This window comes from Sebastes umbrosus, chromosome 14, assembly GCF_015220745.1.
Source record: "Sebastes umbrosus isolate fSebUmb1 chromosome 14, fSebUmb1.pri, whole genome shotgun sequence".
Taxonomy (NCBI): Eukaryota; Metazoa; Chordata; class Actinopteri; order Perciformes; family Sebastidae; genus Sebastes; species Sebastes umbrosus.
In genome coordinates this window covers 12,639,355-12,658,116 of record NC_051282.1, presented here as the reverse complement: position 1 = coordinate 12,658,116, position 18,762 = coordinate 12,639,355, and the positions used below count along the sequence as shown (strand labels likewise).

The 18,762-nt window shown below is 42.6% G+C and overlaps 1 protein-coding gene across 1 annotated transcript; it reads left to right on the top strand.

Annotated features, from left to right (window-relative positions):
* Positions 1–4,404: 4,404 nt before the first annotated feature.
* Positions 4,405–17,941, top strand: ldlra (low density lipoprotein receptor a). The gene is made up of 18 exons (XM_037793002.1): positions 4,405–4,660; positions 8,587–8,712; positions 8,842–8,964; positions 9,115–9,495; positions 9,587–9,709; positions 9,801–9,923; positions 10,072–10,191; positions 10,410–10,535; positions 10,742–10,913; positions 10,997–11,224; positions 11,341–11,459; positions 11,570–11,709; positions 12,579–12,720; positions 13,278–13,415; positions 13,563–13,856; positions 14,959–15,036; positions 15,142–15,305; positions 15,431–17,941. Exons 1-18 carry the CDS (start codon positions 4,603–4,605, stop codon positions 15,485–15,487), a joined length of 2,712 nt encoding a protein of 903 aa, XP_037648930.1. The 5' UTR covers positions 4,405–4,602; the 3' UTR covers positions 15,488–17,941.
* Positions 17,942–18,762: the final 821 nt, after the last annotated feature.

Sequence of the window (18,762 nt, the reverse complement as noted above, 5' to 3'; positions counted from 1 at the left end):
CACACACACACACACACAGACACATCCACCTCTCCCCCACGTGACTTTGTCAGCACCTGAACAAACATGACGGGTTATATCTGCTATGAATTTTCTGTGTGGGTGATTTCTCGCGTCTTGTCTTCGAGGGGCAGTCCCCCCAGCATGATTCCCCCAGCAGACTCATTCTTTCTTGTGTGAATGCATGTTTGTACAGTTGTGGCTGTCATTATTTCAAGATTCATTGGCCGTTTCCACCATAAATATTCTCTATTTAGATCCATTTGTACTGCTCACCTAAAAGATTACACAGGAGCCTTGTGTGTGTTACAGGATATCTTCCCCCCCTTGGCCTTTTTATTGTTTTTATTGTTTTGGGGGCGGCTGTGGCTCAGAGGGTAGAGCAGGTTATCCACCAATCAGAAGGTCGTGGTTCGATCCCCGGCTGTTTCAGGTCACATGTCGATATTTGAGCAAGACACTTAACTCCAAATTGCTCCCGAAAGCATAACCATCGGTGTGTGAATGAGTATCTAGATTAGATCCTGATGGGCAAAGTTGGCACCTTAGCAGCCTCTGACATCAGTGTATGAATATGTGTGTGAATGGGCGAATGCTGACATGTAGTGTAAAGCGCTTTGAGTGGTCGGAAGACTAGAAAAGCGCTATATACATGCAAGTCCATTTACCATTTACCCCCTGTCAACACAGTGTCAGCCTTATCATCTTTTCCAGGGGCCAAGGTGATGAAGCCAAATGTAACTTCCAAGAAATAGGTTATTCACTGAGCAGCACTCCCTACCCGTGCAGCCACTCCCTCCCAATCCACGTGCCATAATGACAGCAGAGCAATGCAGGAATGTGTCCCTGTGCTTTTAGTGGAGAGTTTAACGCACACAAAATGATATCTGAAATATTTAATGTCAGCCAGAAATCTCTCTTTGTCGTCTGAATCTATACAGTAGAAACAAAACTCTGCTGCCGCTCTCACCCTAAAAGACCGCGCTTCCCCTGCCCGGATTTAGTCTGGAGAAGAAGCCAAAAACATGCTCAGCTGCATCTGGAGGAACCTGATTTGACCTTCATGAGAAGACAGAAAATCTATTGTTTTATCTGGAGAAGCGTTGAATGTGAAAAGGGCTGCATACTGGGAGAACCAGAAACTGTTTACAGAGGCTGAGGTGAGAGAGTTATAGTAGAGAGGTGTGTTCTTCTAGTGAATAAAAGACAGTGAGAGAGACTTTACCTCATATGCACTCCTTGTTTGTCAGGAGTTTCTACCTCTATCAAGAGTGGAGGATGGTGTGTGTGTGTGTGTGTGTGTGGGTTTGTTTTGGGACCCAGCACACTGCCAACTTCTCATCAGTAAGTTAAAGGTTAACTCCGGCCCAGTTTAGAAAACTTTTCATGTTTCAGTCGGTCACCCAAAGGGACCCAGTTTTAGCAGAGGCCTGGAAATTCCTTGTCACTTCTTATTAAATGCACCCCGATAATGTGCAGGACAGTGGGGCTAGAGGTGGGTGGGTTCACTCTCTAACGAAGGACAGCATTGGACAGAAAATGTGTCTCGTGCAGCACACGGCTCTGGTGATTTATATTAATGTAACAGCAATATAATTGTGTTGATGAGTACTTTGAGGGAGGTCAATGTGTGCACCAGTGCTGGAAAGTAACTAAATGTGTTTACTCAAATACTGTTGGGTGAATTAGTCTAATGTGGGACATTTTTATTTGCATTTCAGACTTCTGGAATATATTGTGATATGAAGCAAATACATTAAATCCACACCCAGGACCATTCTGAAATCCCCAGGATGTGTCCTAATCAAACAAACAAAAAATATATGCAGATATCACATTCATAAAAGAATGGGTACTTGATCTGTATAATCACATACACTTTGTCTCTATTTCCTCCATCTGGCTGCTCCCTCTGTGAGCGGACTCCACGATAACTGTACATATTTTATCTCTGGCAGCAGTGTGACCGGCTTGGCCTCGATTATTGAATTCCATGTGTAGCTTCTGTGAGGGAGATCTTCAGCTCTGGATTAACTGACGGATGTCTCGTTTCCACTCTGAGGATTTCTCACGTGCCCAGTCCAACTATGACAAAACCAACTTGTGTTTTTCTTTGAAATTTCAATTATTTCTGTGCACTAGAAGGTCACACATGATGAAATGGACTTGGTCAACACAGACTATCTGATTGTACAGTATAACCCTCCTTGTGATAGTAACGGGGTCAATGTATTTATGTATTACTGTGATATTTCTCTAACGTGCTTTAGCTTCTTGTTTCACTTAAACCAGCGTGGACGTTCCACTGCCTCTTCCATGACGTGTGTTCAAAAGAAACATCTGGATTATTATGTATCCGTTTCCAATTACTATATCTCAGAACTGTATTCCTGACCTATATGACGCTCTCCGCTTGGTTCAAGGTTGTTGTTCTGACGTTTTATCTACCAACATGTACTTTATCTCCTCCTCTGATGTAAATCTCATTGTAAACTATCGTATGGACTCGGCAACGTTTGAGACTTTGAACCTGAAATAACATGTTGTGTTGTTTTATGAGAGGTGACCAACCTCGATTTCAGGAAGTAGTAGTGACACGAAGATAAAAGCTGCGCTAAGGACTTTATGGTTTGTTGTTAGTATTAGAAAGTTTGTCTCACCAGTACATCTTTTGTATTTTAGTTGGTTATAGAAATGACATGACGGAAATTGTGTTTTTGTGGAAAGTGGCAAACACGCTTTCCCACAAACACATGGAGGTTTTTATAACAGCCCTGTATGAACTGGACCACTGCTTTGTGTTGACCGGCTTGTTTGCTTTGATTTAAATGGACTGGACGTTTGGTAAAGTAGGCCAGCTGCCAATCTTACAGACTGTCATCAGGCACACATGTGAGGACAACTGTTGGACTTCAAACCAGTGGTTTGGGAACATCTTATTTACTTGGAAATACTTAGAAAAAAACTTAGAACTTAATGAACTTTAGAATTATCTCCTAATGTTCTTTGGAGAAAAGTCAAGCGATCACTAGAAAAAAAGTCAGATGTTTTTTTTTCGGAAAAAGTCGTCATAGTTTAGGAAACAAGTCATGATATTTGATATTATGAGAATTAATTCATAGTATTACAAGTTTTTACCTCCACATACCTCAACTAAGGAATAGATAGTTCTTAAGCCCTGCCAGGACCCCCATACCACAATTACACTATTACTCTATCTATTTATTTATTTATTTATTTATATCACTCCTCCGTTATTATGACCTATTCATTACTTATTTTTCAATATATGTATTATTAATACTGTCAAAATTAACACGATAACGCATTAACGCAAATTTGTTTTAATACTAATATCTTTAACGCATTAACGATACTTGCGATTTTTAGGTTGTAGCGGACTCGGTTTTAATGAAGATACTGGTATCGTATGAAACTGAAGGAATCCGTTGGTACCGACCATGTCATACTAGCTTGTCACAAAGGAGGTTAAATAACGCTCCAAACTTAAGTAAAATTTTGGCGAGGAAAAACTGTTATGGCTGTTTTCAAAGGGGTCCCTTGACCTCTGACCTCAAGATATGTCAATGAAACAGGATTCTATGGGTACCCACGAGTCTCCCCTTTATAGACATGCCCACTTTATTATAATCACATGCAGTTTGGGGCAAGTCATAGTCAAGTCAGCACACTGACACACTGACAGCTGTTGTTGCTTGTTTGGCTTCAGTTTGCCATGTTATGATTTGAGCATATTTTTTATGCTTTTATGTGTTGTTAATTGATCTCCAAATAATGTACATACATTTGCATAAAGCAATATATTTGCCCACTACCATGTTGATAAGAGATGATTAAATACTTGACAAATTTCCTTTTAAGGTACATTTTGAACAGATAAAAAATATGATTCATTTTCGATTAATAGCTATTAACTATGGACAATCATGCGATTAAATATCTTAATCGATTGACAGCACTACTATATAGGCTATATATTTTTTTCTTTTCCCCATTTCTATCATCGCTGTACCTGTAAAGTCACTTCTGTTTTTCTTTTGCACAAACAAATAATAAAAAAAGAATGCCCCCCGTTGACCTCCAAGGTTGTAGGGCCCCTGAGAAACCACGCCCCCTGTTTATTGCAGGTTACTTTCTGTGAATGAAACTCAATGTATCCAGCCTACTGTATTATGTGCATGTGCGCGCGTCTCCAGTGCCTCTCTGAAAGGGTTAAACCCATAGTAAATCCATCTCCACGTAGAGCTCCGCCTCCCAATTGTTGTGGCTGTTTGCCTCAGAAATCACACCACTCCAGGGCCCGCCTTCCCCCTTCTCGGGCCCCTATGGGCCCCCTCTGGGGCCCCGCCCACCGGTGGACCACATTGAAATGGGTCTGATGTTGTTGTCAAACAGTACAGTGTGAGGAGAGGAGCATCCCTCCAGCAGGAGCATCTTCTCTAATACAGCAGGAGGCAATACCACCTAGAGAGTCTTTACTAAACTGGTGTCCAACAGCAGTCCCATTTACAGACAGTGTTTTAAATACCTCCTCTAATCAGACAGACTCCAGAGTAGCATCTTCCAGTGCGCCTGAAGAACATGGCACAGCCACGTCTGGCTTCATTGTGGCTTCTCTTCTGCACCCTCATCCAAACAAGTAAGTTCTTCATTTTAACTCATTAATTAGCTCTATTTATGACATCTGCTTAAACTAATGTAAAAACAGACTGTGCTTCAGCTTGATGTTGTTTGATATAAATATATATATTTAAATAACATTATAAATAAGATTTTTAGGAGTGGGTTTAAATTGCCCACTCCTCTGACAGCACCGGATGCAAGGTGATGGGGGGAGGGCGCAATTATTCCCAGAATGTAGGTCAAATCTCTCCCCTCTCACAATGAATGTTTCACTGAGACTCGACCTTATATCGCCCATAATTTATCAGTCAAAATCCACCAGTCTTCATGTATTTTTTTAATGACTTTAAAGATGTATATTTTATCTTTTTTTTAATTCATCCTTGCCGGCTTTTTTGAATGAAGCATGTTTTGTGCCTTTCATTGAGTGGCGCTCAGCAGCAGGTTCCTGCAGCCAATGAGCTTTGAGCAGTGTGAATACTGTAAAGATGTCAAGCGGGGGTTTCTGAAAAGACGGTTTTTGGAAGCCATTCATAATGTGGGAATTGGCGCAATGTGCATTTAAATCACTATAGAAAAATCTATAATGAGCACCAGCATTATTCTCTACATGATGCAACATCCAGCCAGTTTGCAGGAGGCTGCCTCTCTCTCTCTCCCATCATGTTTTACCTGAAACGCCCTATGTTGTTGAAATGAATGGGAAGCCCTCCAACTCATCCTCCCCAAGACAAACACAGACATTGTCCTCAGCCAGCATTCCTTGAGGTTTGGTTGACATGAAGTCACCGTTAGACCTGTTCCCTGTTGGTTCTGGGAAATGGTTTGTGTGGTGAAACATGTTGGAACTGGTTGGTAGTCACCCGTCCACATTTCCACACCAGTCACAGAGACATGTGTAGCACTGAAACGTGTCCTTGCTGTGAGGCTGTCCCCCACCATGTTGTGAAATGGTTGCCTCCCACACGGGTTTGTACAGAGAGGCTTTATTCAAGGGAAAATTCATGATCTCAAAGTGATCCCTTATTATTTAATGGTTTTATTCTCGTTTGGGGTCAACTTTCTGACCTCCTGATGGGAGATATTCTTTTAGAATGATGATCAAATATGAATCAATATTCTGTTACTGTAATGACTATTTCAAGCATAAAATGTTTTCAGAAACATCTTGTAGTGTACTGTTTAGCTGTAAAATGAGAAAGTTTGTGACCCGGCAACCACGTTGAGATCAATTGAAGAAATACCAAACACCGCCAACCAGACGGAGCAAACTTTCTCATTTTACAGCTAAACAGTACACTACAAGATGTTTCTGAAAACATTTGAGGTGAGAAATAATCATTACAGTAACAGAATATTGATTCATATTTGATCAGCGCTGCCTAATTTGACCGTTTGATCAGAGTTCGCAGGTGATTGACAGCTTCCTCCGTTGAATGAACAGATTTTTAAAGCCTGAAAACAGAGCCATGAGGAGGTGTAGAAGTCTAGTTTTCTCTCAGAACACTTGAATTACAATATGCTGAAAGGTTATTGTGGAATTTTTGCCCAATGATGCCACAAATATCCTGCCTACTCCTGCTTTAAACACAACCAGACATCACAGAATGGGCCACAAACTTGAGCATGAGCAAATTTCTTTTAATTTCCCCGGTATGCATTTGTACTAAATCAATAATTCGGTCCAGGCTGTCGTCCAAGGACTGACCTTACTGAGTAAATAACTAGTGTGAACTTGGGTTTGGGTAACGTGTTATTGGTTTCAGGGAATGAGAACTGATCTATATAGTGAAAAATACCACCATTCAGGGAAAAGGGAAGATTGAAATCTAACTTAAGGTTTTGAGTGTTTGTTTTCTACTCTTTTTTTTTGTATTACCCACGAGGATATCCCGTTGATAAGACCAGGTTTGTCAACATGAAATTAATGACTATCTTTATGGCTAAGGGATATAACACCTTTCACATAGAGTCATAAAGATATGATTGGCTAAACAGTCGGTAGATTTACTTTACAGCTACTGAAATGACATTTGGAGTCATAAAAAATACTACAACAGTGGCAAAAACCTGCATTAGATGAAATAAAGCCTCTCCTTGTTCAACCAAAGCATCAACTGTGACCGATGGCACCAGATGTTTGACTTCACCAAGAACCTATTATGATTTATTGCGCTGTCAGCCATTCATAGCAATGCATAATTTATGCTTTTTCTTGTTTTCCATCCATTCTTATTGGGCACAAACCTATGAAAATGTAAATACTTACACATAAATACTTAATTAGAATTAAAAAGCAAATCTTGTGCTTACAGTATTAGGCTATGATAAATAGCTGCTGGTGGTAAACACCTCCCTCTGACCTATTTCAGAAACAGGTGGTCATCCAGGGTTTGGAGCCCGCGGGGGCCAGAAGGAGGAATGGCCTCCACTACCTTTTCATGAAGTGCTGTCTCACTAATTGCTCCTTCTGGTTCAGCGGCTTCATCGGGTCCATTAAAGATGGGGGTTGGAGGGAGGGCGACTGTATTTCTGCCAGCAGGAACCATAAAAAAATGGAAAATGAGATTTTCTATTGTGTATTATGAGTTTGCCGTATCAGCAGCAGCTCCCTGATAAAGGCTGATAAATGCAGGTTCACTTACAGTTAAGTGTCCCTGTTTGACTCGCACTTTAACTATTTATCTGCCCTAGTTAAACAAGTACCAGCAAGCATGTGTGTGTTTGGTCATGCGTGTGTCATGCCAGAGTATATAGGCTATACCTCCCAGGCTCTTTTGTCAGCGTCACATTTATCACCGTCTTTGACAGCGCCGCCCCTCCCATACTGTAATGAGACCCAACTGGGCGATATGCCAAAATGTCCCCCCAAGTAACAACATCACTGATGGTGAAAGTGAACTTTCTTCAGATTACCTGTGATTTGTGACATGTGGCGGTGTTATCTGCTCGGAAAAAAACAAACAGAAAAAACTACTGTATGTGTGCTGGCCAAAGAAATGTTTAAATGTTAATATGTCAGTTGGTCCGCCTCTTCAGTCCAGACTGAAATATCTCAACAACTGTTGGATGGATTGCCATGAAATGTTGTACAGACCATAGACTGTAAGAAGTGGACGTAGTCACTGTGACCTCACCAATTGGATTGTGGACTGCCGTTTTGAAGCCCCGATTTCAGCATTTCGGCTGTCACCATCTTGGTTTTTGACACAAGATGATGGAGCTCCGTACAACTGAACGCTGAATACGACATTTTAGGTGTCCAAAAAGTTTTCAATTAACTTTCAGGAACTGAAATCACACTGTGAAACAGTTAAAGTTCTCCCAAACCGGATAACGCCGTGGTAGCAAGTGTCAATCACAAGGTATCCACGCTCTAAAGCATCCCTTGCTTTATGGTCTATTTGACTCTAAATGGGACCATTATTTACTAAATGAACATCATGCTGTATTGAAGAAGACTTGAAACTAGCGATTAAGACCATAAACTCATGTTTACAATGTTTACTGATGCAATAAATCAAGTGACACATAGGGTCATTTTCTCATAGACTGTTGTACTGTCTCTTTTTGCAACCATTTCATTCTCTTTTCAGGTAGACATTACTCTTTTATATCTTTACATAGCAATTTTTGCTGCTATATTAATGCTCTGGATATCAAATTTATCACCTTTAAATGTGTTCAATAGTTTGGCTTATGACCAACTAGCTAGCCTCAGCTGTACTTGGTGTTGTACAGCCTTACAGAGCTGCTGGCATGGCTGTAGACTCTTGTTTAATAGCGTTCTGCAGAAGTATTATTCTATGTGACTTCACTTCTTTTCGTGTGCAGCCACGTCTGTGTTTATGGGGAGTCTTCCAGGATCGGTCCCCTGATAGATGATAACTAAAACAATGGCCCTTTTAATTGAACTGTGTGTTTATATCTGTTCTGTTGCAGACGCATTGACAACATGTGGAACCAACCAGTTCCAGTGTGGGAATGGGAAATGCATCACGGTCAGATGGGTGTGTGACGGCACAGACGACTGTGGGGACGGCACAGACGAACTTCCCGCTACCTGCAGTGAGTATCACGATTCAGCTTGACACAAGGATAGACTTGTTCTTGCTTTGCTGTCAATCCCACAATCATCCCTCAGCGTGATGATTATACAGTCTCAAGTTATCATTTTTCTGCCTATTTCACTTCCAGTGGCCAAAACGTGTAGGCCGACAGAGTTCAGCTGTGCGGACCGCCTTAACCAGTGTGTATCGAGCACCTGGCGCTGTGATGGAAAAGCTGACTGTGAGAATGGAGCTGATGAAGAGGGCTGTGGTAAGTTAACTACAGGCCTCAAGAGGGCCACACGTCTGTCTCACTGTTTCCTCAATCATGTGTGATTTATCTTCTTATATTGCTCTCAGAATCCACATCTCATTCTCTTCCTCCCTGCTGGTCTTTGTCTATATGTCTCCTCTCTCTCAGCGCCAAAGCAGTGCACCAGCACAGAGTTCCAATGCGGGAACGGCCAGTGCGTGTCATCCTCCTTCGTGTGCGACGATGAGGCCGACTGCAACGACGGCAGCGACGAGGCCTCCTGCCCGGCCGTCACCTGCAGCGCCGCATCCTTCCGGTGCAACAACACCATCTGTGTCCCCCGCCTGTGGGCCTGCGACGGCGACGCCGACTGCCCCGACGGCTCCGACGAGTGGCCCCAGAACTGCGGCACGAAGGCGCCCGACTCTGCTTCCTCTCACCAGTGCTCGTCGCTGGAGTTCCGCTGCGGCAGCGGGGAGTGCATCCATGGCAACTGGAAGTGCGACGGAGGAGCCGACTGCCTCGATCGATCGGACGAAGCTAACTGTGGTAAGTATGATTACAAAATGCCTCTCTTGATCCCTCTTTCATTAGTCATCATCTCTTGTAAGTCAAATTTCCACCTGTTGCATCCCTCCAGCACGTTCCACCTGCCGTCCCGACGAGTTCGAATGCGGCGATGGCACTTGCATCCACGGCAGTCGCCAGTGCAACCATCAGTACGACTGCAGGGACCTGAGTGATGAAACCGGCTGCGTCAATGGTACCTCCCCTCACCTTCCTATCCTGGTTGATAAAGCAGCCAAATGCAAAATCTCCGGTGTGTGTCTATAATTGAATCTTTCATTTCACAGCAACCCACTGCGAGGCCCCGACCAGGTTCAAGTGTCGCAGTGGAGAATGCATAAGCATGGAGAAGGTGTGTGACAGGCAGCGTGATTGCAGGGATTGGTCAGATGAGCCTCTTAGGGAATGTGGTGAGTACCGAGGCCTCTCATCCATAACTGTCTGCTTAATTACTACTTTGTATTTAATGAGGGTGTCTGCAGCTTGAGAATGCTAGTTACTGCACACCCTCAGAAAAGAAAGATAGTAAATCCTTTCCTTCTTCCCCCCCCGATGCAGGCTCCAACGAGTGCCTGTACAACAACGCCGGATGCTCTCACATTTGCAAAGACCTGAAGATCAGCTTCGAGTGCCTGTGTCCTGCCGGATATCGCCTGGTTGACACAAAGCGCTGTGAAGGTAACACGCTCCCACACAGTTACATTCTCATTTGGGAACAGATTATCACACGATGTTGCAATCTGTTTACTCTGACGCAACCTTTTCCATGTCCCCATCATCTGATCTGCTGCCAGATTAAGAGAGATCCCGTAATTCTTACGGACACGATGACTCACCATCCTGTTTCGTCATATTTCATTTCATTCCCCCCTCTACCCGCCTCTTCATTGAATCAGATATCGACGAGTGTGCCAACCCGGACACCTGTAGCCAGATCTGCGTCAACCAGATGGGCGGTTACAAATGCCAGTGTGAGGAGGGTTACCAAGTTGACCCAGCAACCAAAGCCTGCAAGGCCATCGGTAAATATCAGCTCTCTGTGTCCTTTCCAGAGTGTCTGCTGCACTAATATGGAACAGTTAGATGTTCGAAGATGATGAATAGCCTTCTCAAATGTTACGTATGGAAATATAAAGAAAAATAATAGAACATAATAGAATAATTATAAGCATTTTCATTTATTTCATTTATTTTATAAAAAAATCTCTTGCCCATTCTGATCTTGTAGGTACGATAGCCTACCTGTTTTTCACCAACCGTCATGAAATCAGAAAGATGACTTTGGACAAAAGCGAGTACACCAGAGTGATCCCCCGTCTGAAGAACGTCGTGGCCCTCGACATGAACATGGCCGACAAAGAGATCTACTGGTCGGACATTTCCCAAAAGAAGATCTACAGGTGAGCGAGAATGAAATCAGAAAGAACGTTTTTTTTTGTTTCCTTTACTACCGCTTTACGCCGGCTCTTCGCTTTCAATCCAGGACTCAGATGGACTCGGCCGAAGACGCCACTCATCACAGCGTGGTCGTCGGTAGCGACATCGATGCTCCTGAAGGCATCGCTTTTGACTGGATCCACGGCAACCTGTACTGGACTGACAGCGTCCGCGGCACCGTCTCCGTAGTGACCGCTGATGGTGGCCGCCGCAAAACTCTCTTCCAGCAGGACTTGTCTAAACCTCGCGCTATTGTGGTCGACCCCCACAGCAAGTAAGTCTAATAGCACAAATAATGCCTAAATCATTCTTAGACTCTCTGTTTTCTTCATTTGATTTCAGTATTTTGATTTACAATGTTTTATTTACAACATAACTATGTCCTCCCAGCTTCATTTACTGGACTGACTGGGGGAATCCCTCTAAGATTGAGAAGGGAGGTCTTAACGGAGTAGACCGCACCGCCCTGGTCACTGACAACATTGAGTGGCCTAATGGAATTACGCTCGGTAAACTCTAGCATTCACGTCTCTCTTGGTTAAAGTTGTTTTTTAATCTATTCATGCGCAGTGGTCTGATCTGTTGACCCCTAACCCCCACCCGTCTGCTTCCTCCCCAGACCTGTTGAACCAGCGGCTCTACTGGGTGGACTCTAAGCTGCACACCCTCTCCAGTATCGACGTGCAGGGCGGTGGTCGACGCACCCTCATCATTGACGAGCACTCGCTGGCCCACCCACTGGGCCTCACTGTGTTTGAGGTAGGTGTTTACCACCTGATAAACTCCGTTACACATAAACCCAGAGCCGAGTGTCAAATACCACATGCCTCCTCGCTACATGTGTAAACAGTAGCATTCCTCACTACTACCACTCTGTCCCCAGTCTCTTAAAGTGGACGTAGACTGAATATTTTGGCATCATTGGGCAAAAACTCCATAATAACCTTATATAGCATATTGTAATTCAAGTGTTCTGAGAGATAACTAGACTTCTGAACCTCCTCATGGCTCTGTTTTTAGGCTTTAAAAAATCTACCTCAACCTTGGCCAATCAAAGGTAATTTCAGAGAGAGAGCGTTCCTATTGGCTGTTTATGAGGCAGCTGTCAATCACTCGCGAACTCCGATCAAACAGTCAAACTAGGCAGCGCTGATCAAATATGAATCAATATTCTGTTACTGTAATGCTTATTTCTTGCGTAAAATGTTTTCAGAAACATCTTGTAGTGTACGGTTTAGCTGTAAAATGGTATTTCCTCAACTGATCTCAACATGGCTGCTGGTTCACAAACTTTCTCATCAGTAACAGAATATTGATTCATATTTGATCAGCGCTGCCTAGTTTTTGATCGGTGCTCTCGAGTGATTGACAGCTGCTCAGAGACGGCAAGGCTCCAGCTCGGCTGTGATTGTTTTTTTTCCTGCGGTCTGTGAAATCTTGCAGATGCCATTAGGAGCACCGGAGGACACAGAGGCACATGATTTTTTCCTGATTACCTGTCTCATGCACTACTGTCAGGATATAGTGACCGTTTTATAAAAATAACTTTTTTTTTATCATATTTGCTGCAGTCTCGCCTACTGCTGCTTTAAATGCTCAAGCTTGGTTGTGTTTTTGTGCTTCTATAGGAAAGAGTGTTCTGGACAGACGTCAGTAACAATGCCATCCTCAGTGCAAACAGGCTGACGGGTGATGACATCACACCAGTGGCAGAGCACCTCTCGTCACCAGAAGACATTATTCTCTACCATAACCTCAAACAACCTGCTGGTAAGAGACACCACTGCCACATACTCTTCAGAAATGAGCTCCCATCCAAATCAGACCAATGTTAACTGGTTTTCAGTTTGCATATCAGATCATTATTGACCTTTTTATTAAATATTGAATATTGGAAAAACATTTGTCATTCACTGCCAATTTGATGGAGGTTCCTCCTGGACCACTGCTGCATAACAATAGTGTGTAACACCTGGAATAAGATTAATTTTTGGTACATGCATTCACTGGTATTATTCATTTGTTTGCTTAATAACGTCTAAACCCGTATCACTTAATTACAACACCAGAACTCACCCTAGTATTGCATGCTTAGGCCTCTCTAACCCAGAAGTGTTGTCAATCGATTAAAATATTTAACCATGTTTAATCACATGATCAAAATCGCATGTTCAAAATGTACCTTAAAGGGAGATTTGTAACTCTTTGCAAAAACTGAATAAGTGTGTTTCCCAAAACGTCTAACTACTGCTTTAACGTTGATAATGGCTTCAAAACATTTAAAGCACTTAAACTAAAGTAACATTTCATCCTCTTTTCCATTGCAGGGACGGATTGGTGCCAGGTATCCGCCTGTGAGTTCTTGTGCCTAGCAGCTCCTCAAGTGGGCAGACATCCCCCCAAATACACCTGCGTCTGTCCAGATAACATGATGTTAGCCAGGGATATGAGGACATGTGTATCCGGTATGTAAATCATCAAAGAGCAAATATACTGTTGTATAATATCGAGAAGAAAATGACAAAATCCTAATTTATGTCTTCTAAATAGAATATTTTCATTAGTTCAAGCCTCTCACTCCTCCTCCTCATTCTGTTTTTGTTCTTCACCAGCTGTGCCAACAACTGCAGCTCCCGTGCCGCCTCAAGTTCCAGCTACCGACCCCCCTCGTCAGCCACCAGCGGAAGCCAGCACCACACCTAAACCCCCGGTCCACACCACACCTAAGCCCCTGGCGCATACCACCACAGCACGCATCGTAATCACCAGCACTACGGCTAGACCACTGCCACGCAGCACCAAGCCTCCTCTGAGGACCACCACACCTGAACCAAAGGCCCCGTCAACCACGCCGGTAAACCCTAAAATTCCCCAGACCACCACAGGGGCTCCGGTCACCTCTCCAGGCAAGTACCATAATGGTGGTTTTGTGTATTTTAGATAATAGACCTTTTTCACGGCAGATGTTTTGACATGTCATAGTAGGAAAAGCACAATAACATTACTTGCTTCGGGGAGGCCCTGGTATTGTGCATGCTGTCTTACTGGAATAGCTTACTGGAACACTTAAAGCTGCAGTAGGCAGGGTGGAGCAAATATGATTTAAAAAAAAGGTATTTTTATAAAACGGTCACTATATTCTGACAGAAGTGCATGAGACAGGTAATCTGGAAAAAAAAATCAGGTGCCTCTGTGTCCTCCAGTGCTCCTAATGGCATCTGCAAGATTTCACAGACCAGAGGAAAACAACCAATCAGAGCTGATCTGGAGCCTTGCCGTCTCTGAGCAGCGTTCAATCACTCGCAAACTCCAATGAAACGGTCAAACTAGGCAGCGCTGATCAAATATGAATCAATATTCTGTTACTGTAATGCCTATTTCAAGCATAAAATGAGTTCAGAAACATCTTGTAATGTACTGTTTAGCTGTAAAATGAGAAAGTTTGTGATCGGGCCGCCATGTTGAGATCAGTTGAGGAAATACCAAGCACCGCCCACTAGCTTGAAATAGGCATTACAGTAACAGAATATTAATTCATGTTTTATCAGCACTGCCTAGTTTGACTGTTTGATCAGAGTTTGCAGGTGATTGACAGCTGCCTCCGTTGAATAACCAGCCAATAAGAACGCTCTCTCTCTGAAATGACCTGTGATTGGCCAAATCTCCCGTCACAGGCTAGATGTTTTAAAGCCTGAAAACAGAGCCATGAGGCGGTGCAGAAGTCTAGTTTTCTCTCAGAGCACTTGAATTACAATATGCTGAAAGATTATTATGCTGAAAGACATCGTTAATCAATTTCACCTGCTTTCAAATCTACGACAAGTTAAAATGACTGCTGTGAAAAAGGTTCTGTTAAGGTAAAAAATGTGTAGACACTTTACCTTCCTGTTGACCATTTTACAAAGTTTGTTTTGAGTGCATTGTCCTCAGCTCTGACATACAATGTATATAATGCAGGTCAGCTCCCTGTATCATTAACTTATTGTCTTGTGTCTACCTTTCCTTCAGATTTTCGACATGAATTTGCTGCAGCTATACCCACCGCCTCCAACACCCCGGTAGCTCTGTATACTGCATTACCTCTGGGTGAGTAGCTTTGGCAGCAAAGGTGGCATCTTCACAGCAAATACAAATAATTTGAAATAACAACAAGCCTCATGTGTCATCTCTCCCTATGTCTGCCTCATGTAGCGATCGTTTGCCTGGTGGCTATTGGCGCCGTGCTGCTATGGAGGAACTACAGGCTGAAGAACACCAACACGATTCACTTTGACAACCCCGTCTATCAGAAAACCACTGAGGAGCAAGTGCACATTTGGAGGAGCCTCAGCCCTGACGGTTACTCCTACCCAAAAGTGAGTCTAGTTTCACAGTCTACAGTTCAGCCTGTTTGTATTTAGTACATTTTGTTGTAATAAGCACACACGGGCTACAGTATGTGTCATTTCTGACATCCTTTTTTTATTTTCTGTCCTGTCAGAGACAAGTTGTGAGCTTGGATGAGGAGGCAGACAATCCAGCCTTCACAGAAAACTGACAAATGTCGGAGTGGAAAGAAGAGCCTCGATAATAAGCTACCTTGGACGTCCTTTTGTATTTTTTTACCTCACGCAGCACAAAGATGGAAGTCAAAGCCAGTATCAGAACCACTGTATCCTCACAGACAGCAGGCGCTCTACAGTAGAAAAACCAGGGTGAAACATATTTTCAGTTTGCACATTTTTTTTTTTACCATCACGTTGACAATCCATTCCTCACCAAATCATACCAAAACAGCAGACGATGGATTCCTCAAACTAACATTTTTTCACTCTTTATCCTAAGTGTGACGCCGATGATACAACTGGAGAACTGTGTCACTGTTAAAGCCACATCATTTCTTGTCTTTCACGCACCAGTTTAACTGAGCTATTTTGATGCAACTTTTAATTGGGAATTCCCTCTAACGTGTGTAAGGTAGAATTCATACGAGTTTTGTAAATATCACTGTTTTTTTTTCTTTTTTCCGTCTGTTCATGGAACGTTATCAAAGCTTATTTGCTTTTTTTGGCCACTCATGTTTGGATGGTAAATATAAAGCTGTATTTGAGCGACAAAAGCAACAAAACAGCCAAGCGTGGCCAGCATTGTTGCAAGCATTGTTGCCGAGTCGCCATTGGAGTTTCGCTCAAGAACTCGTTGACGTAGTTATGACGTTAAACAGCACTGGGAACTGGCTAACGGCATTTATTTTTAGACGGAACGGAACAAGGTTGAAACAAAAACACGTGATTGGTTGACTCTTGACTGCGTCATTGGGGAGACCAGCTCAACTTTATTTGTAGCGTGTCACGCCCGTCACGAAGCGACAAGCGTCGGGCGTCAGTTTGTAGCTTCATGTCACTGACTTCCATTGAAAATGACTTGCGGCCTGTTGCCGTGTCGCTCGTAGTGTGAACGCAGCATAAGGTTACCATCATGGATGTAGCTACCACGAGAAGCCGGTTAGCTTAGATTAGCTGAAAGACTGGAAGCAGGGGCAAACAGCCGGCCTGGTTAGAATTTTAGTTTTTATACTTTTTGATCGGTGGTTTTTGTACAGAATAGGTAAACACGATATCACATGTTTTTCAGCGAGCTTTAGAGACGCTGGTTGGCTTATTTTGTTACCTTCATCTACATATTAAACAAACAGATACATGAGTGGTATCATTCATCTCGTATAAGTCTCGACAAGAAAGCAAATAAGTGTACACTTGAACAACAAACGAAGAAATGTGTCCAGTACTTAGTGAGCTTTAGAGGGGCTAGTAGGTGGATTTTGTTCCCTTTGGACAGAGCCAGGCTAGCTGTTTCCCCTGTTTCCCAGTCTTTATGCTAAACTAAGCTACCCTTTGGCTCCAGCGCCATACTTAACGCACAACATGAGCGTGGAATCAATCTTCGCATCTAACTCGAGTGAATTTAAAGTACAGCATACAGTCGGTGAATGTAATACTGTACTAATATGAATTATGCACGTGCCAGTTTAACCGGTGTGACCTCAATAAGTCTAAATGATGTATGTGTGTAACACCAGTCATCGCCTCAGTAGTGGAACAAAAATATCACCCAAAGTGACCTAAAGACACCGCTGTAGTTAATCTCAAAGACTACACAATGCACACTGTGTCCGTGCCTTGAGTTATACTGTGCTCCGTGATAGCCTTCGGATTCCACACACCACCATATGGTCACAACACAAGGTTTCTTCGGCAGCTGTCTTTTGTTTTCCGAGTTTCTCCGGACAGTTTTTCAGCTCCATTCTCCTGATTTGTGATCGGCTGTCTGTGCATTGGAAGGACATCTTTAAATTTTCCCTCCCTATACCCCTCTGGGGGAGGACCAGTGCATTCCTCAAAGACAGAAAGGCTTTGATGCAACCACGTGTGACCAGTGGGGCCGCGTCTAATGCTCTGTACCCCCGCACGTGTATATTTACATCCTCCCTCAGGACCAGAACTTCAACTTGCCTCCAGCATTCCTCACAAACGAAGCCACGTGCCCCATCATGGTTTTTAAAAACACACTTCTCACCAGCTATTTGAGCTCCTTCATTTGAATTGCCGACAAATGTGTGCCTTCTTAATGACATATTACAGTCACATGTTCATGTTGGTGCTATTGAACTCAGTGGATATGTATAAAAACAATGCGTCTTCCTGTTTACAGTGAATTGGTTGAGTGTTACATGCAGGTGAGGTTACACCTAACAAAGACGTTATTGTGATGTGGGTTAATGACCATTGTGAGGCTTTTAGGTAGAAAACATTCATAAGTGCTAGTGAAGCTGTACATAATGTCATTTTACAATCACTGACTAACAGTGCAGATTAAGCGTGTAAATATAATGTTCATAAATGTAAATATGTTTTCTTTACTGTTTTTTTGGAAATAATGTCAGTGTTTTAGACTTTGTTGTAAACTTTAAACATTTTCTGTACATAAATAAATGCTTCTATTTATTATAGAATCACTACTGTCTGGGTTCAGTTTTTGAAGACTCATTTCTGGAATTACTTTAATGCATATAACATCTTAGCAGTCACATCAGTTGGCTTAGTTACTAAACTAACTGTCCTTGTGTTGATCTTCCAATGTTTTCCTCGATCATCTCCCTTCAAGTCAACACCAAATACAGTAGTACGAATAGATATTGGAAGTATTTAGTGTGCTTTGGCCAAGTTTTCATTTACATAGAGTGGCAGAAGCTGGATGTTTGAACCATTTATTCATTACTTTTAGGTATCTATTTCAATTATTTATTTGTTTAACAATTACTTAGCTAACTATTTCAACTCTATCAATTATTTCAGCTGTTAATAATTACTTTTAGCCAACTATTTTGACTGTAAATTATTTTACTAAAGATAAGCATCCCACTGATTTGTTGTCCTATTTGGCTGTGTATTTTCCTCCTCAACGCAAAAAGGTGTATACATTTTAAATCAAATCACAATTGCTATATTTTTGTTGTGTTGGTTGAGTTTAATCAAGTTAACCAGTTGAGCTTCCACATAACCTGACATGTGCAGCAGTAGCCTACTCTCTAGGGTACAATTACACTGGGTGGGATTGTGCAATGTGAGACATGGTTGTGATTTATTTGACATTGTCCAGAAATGTCTTTCCAGAACTAACTGGATTTTATTGGCACTTATTTCCTTTATTACTACTTGGTGCAAAGCCTTACTTTCCCTCTCTGTGTTGTTATCATGGGGGGTTGAAATGCTGCATAAGGTATGTAGCAGATGAAATGTACGTCAGCATGTTCCACTGTTTTCATCCAACAGC

Bases quoted from the DNA above. Each gene is read 5' to 3' on its own strand.
- ldlra (XM_037793002.1), top strand. From the start codon at position 4,603: ATGGCACAGCCACGTCTGGCTTCATTGTGGCTTCTCTTCTGCACCCTC. The intron at 4,661-8,586 runs GTAAGTTCTTCA...GTTCTGTTGCAG, and splicing joins CTGCACCCTCATCCAAACAA to ACGCATTGACAACATGTGGA. The intron at 9,496-9,586 runs GTAAGTATGATT...GCATCCCTCCAG, and splicing joins ATCGGACGAAGCTAACTGTG to CACGTTCCACCTGCCGTCCC.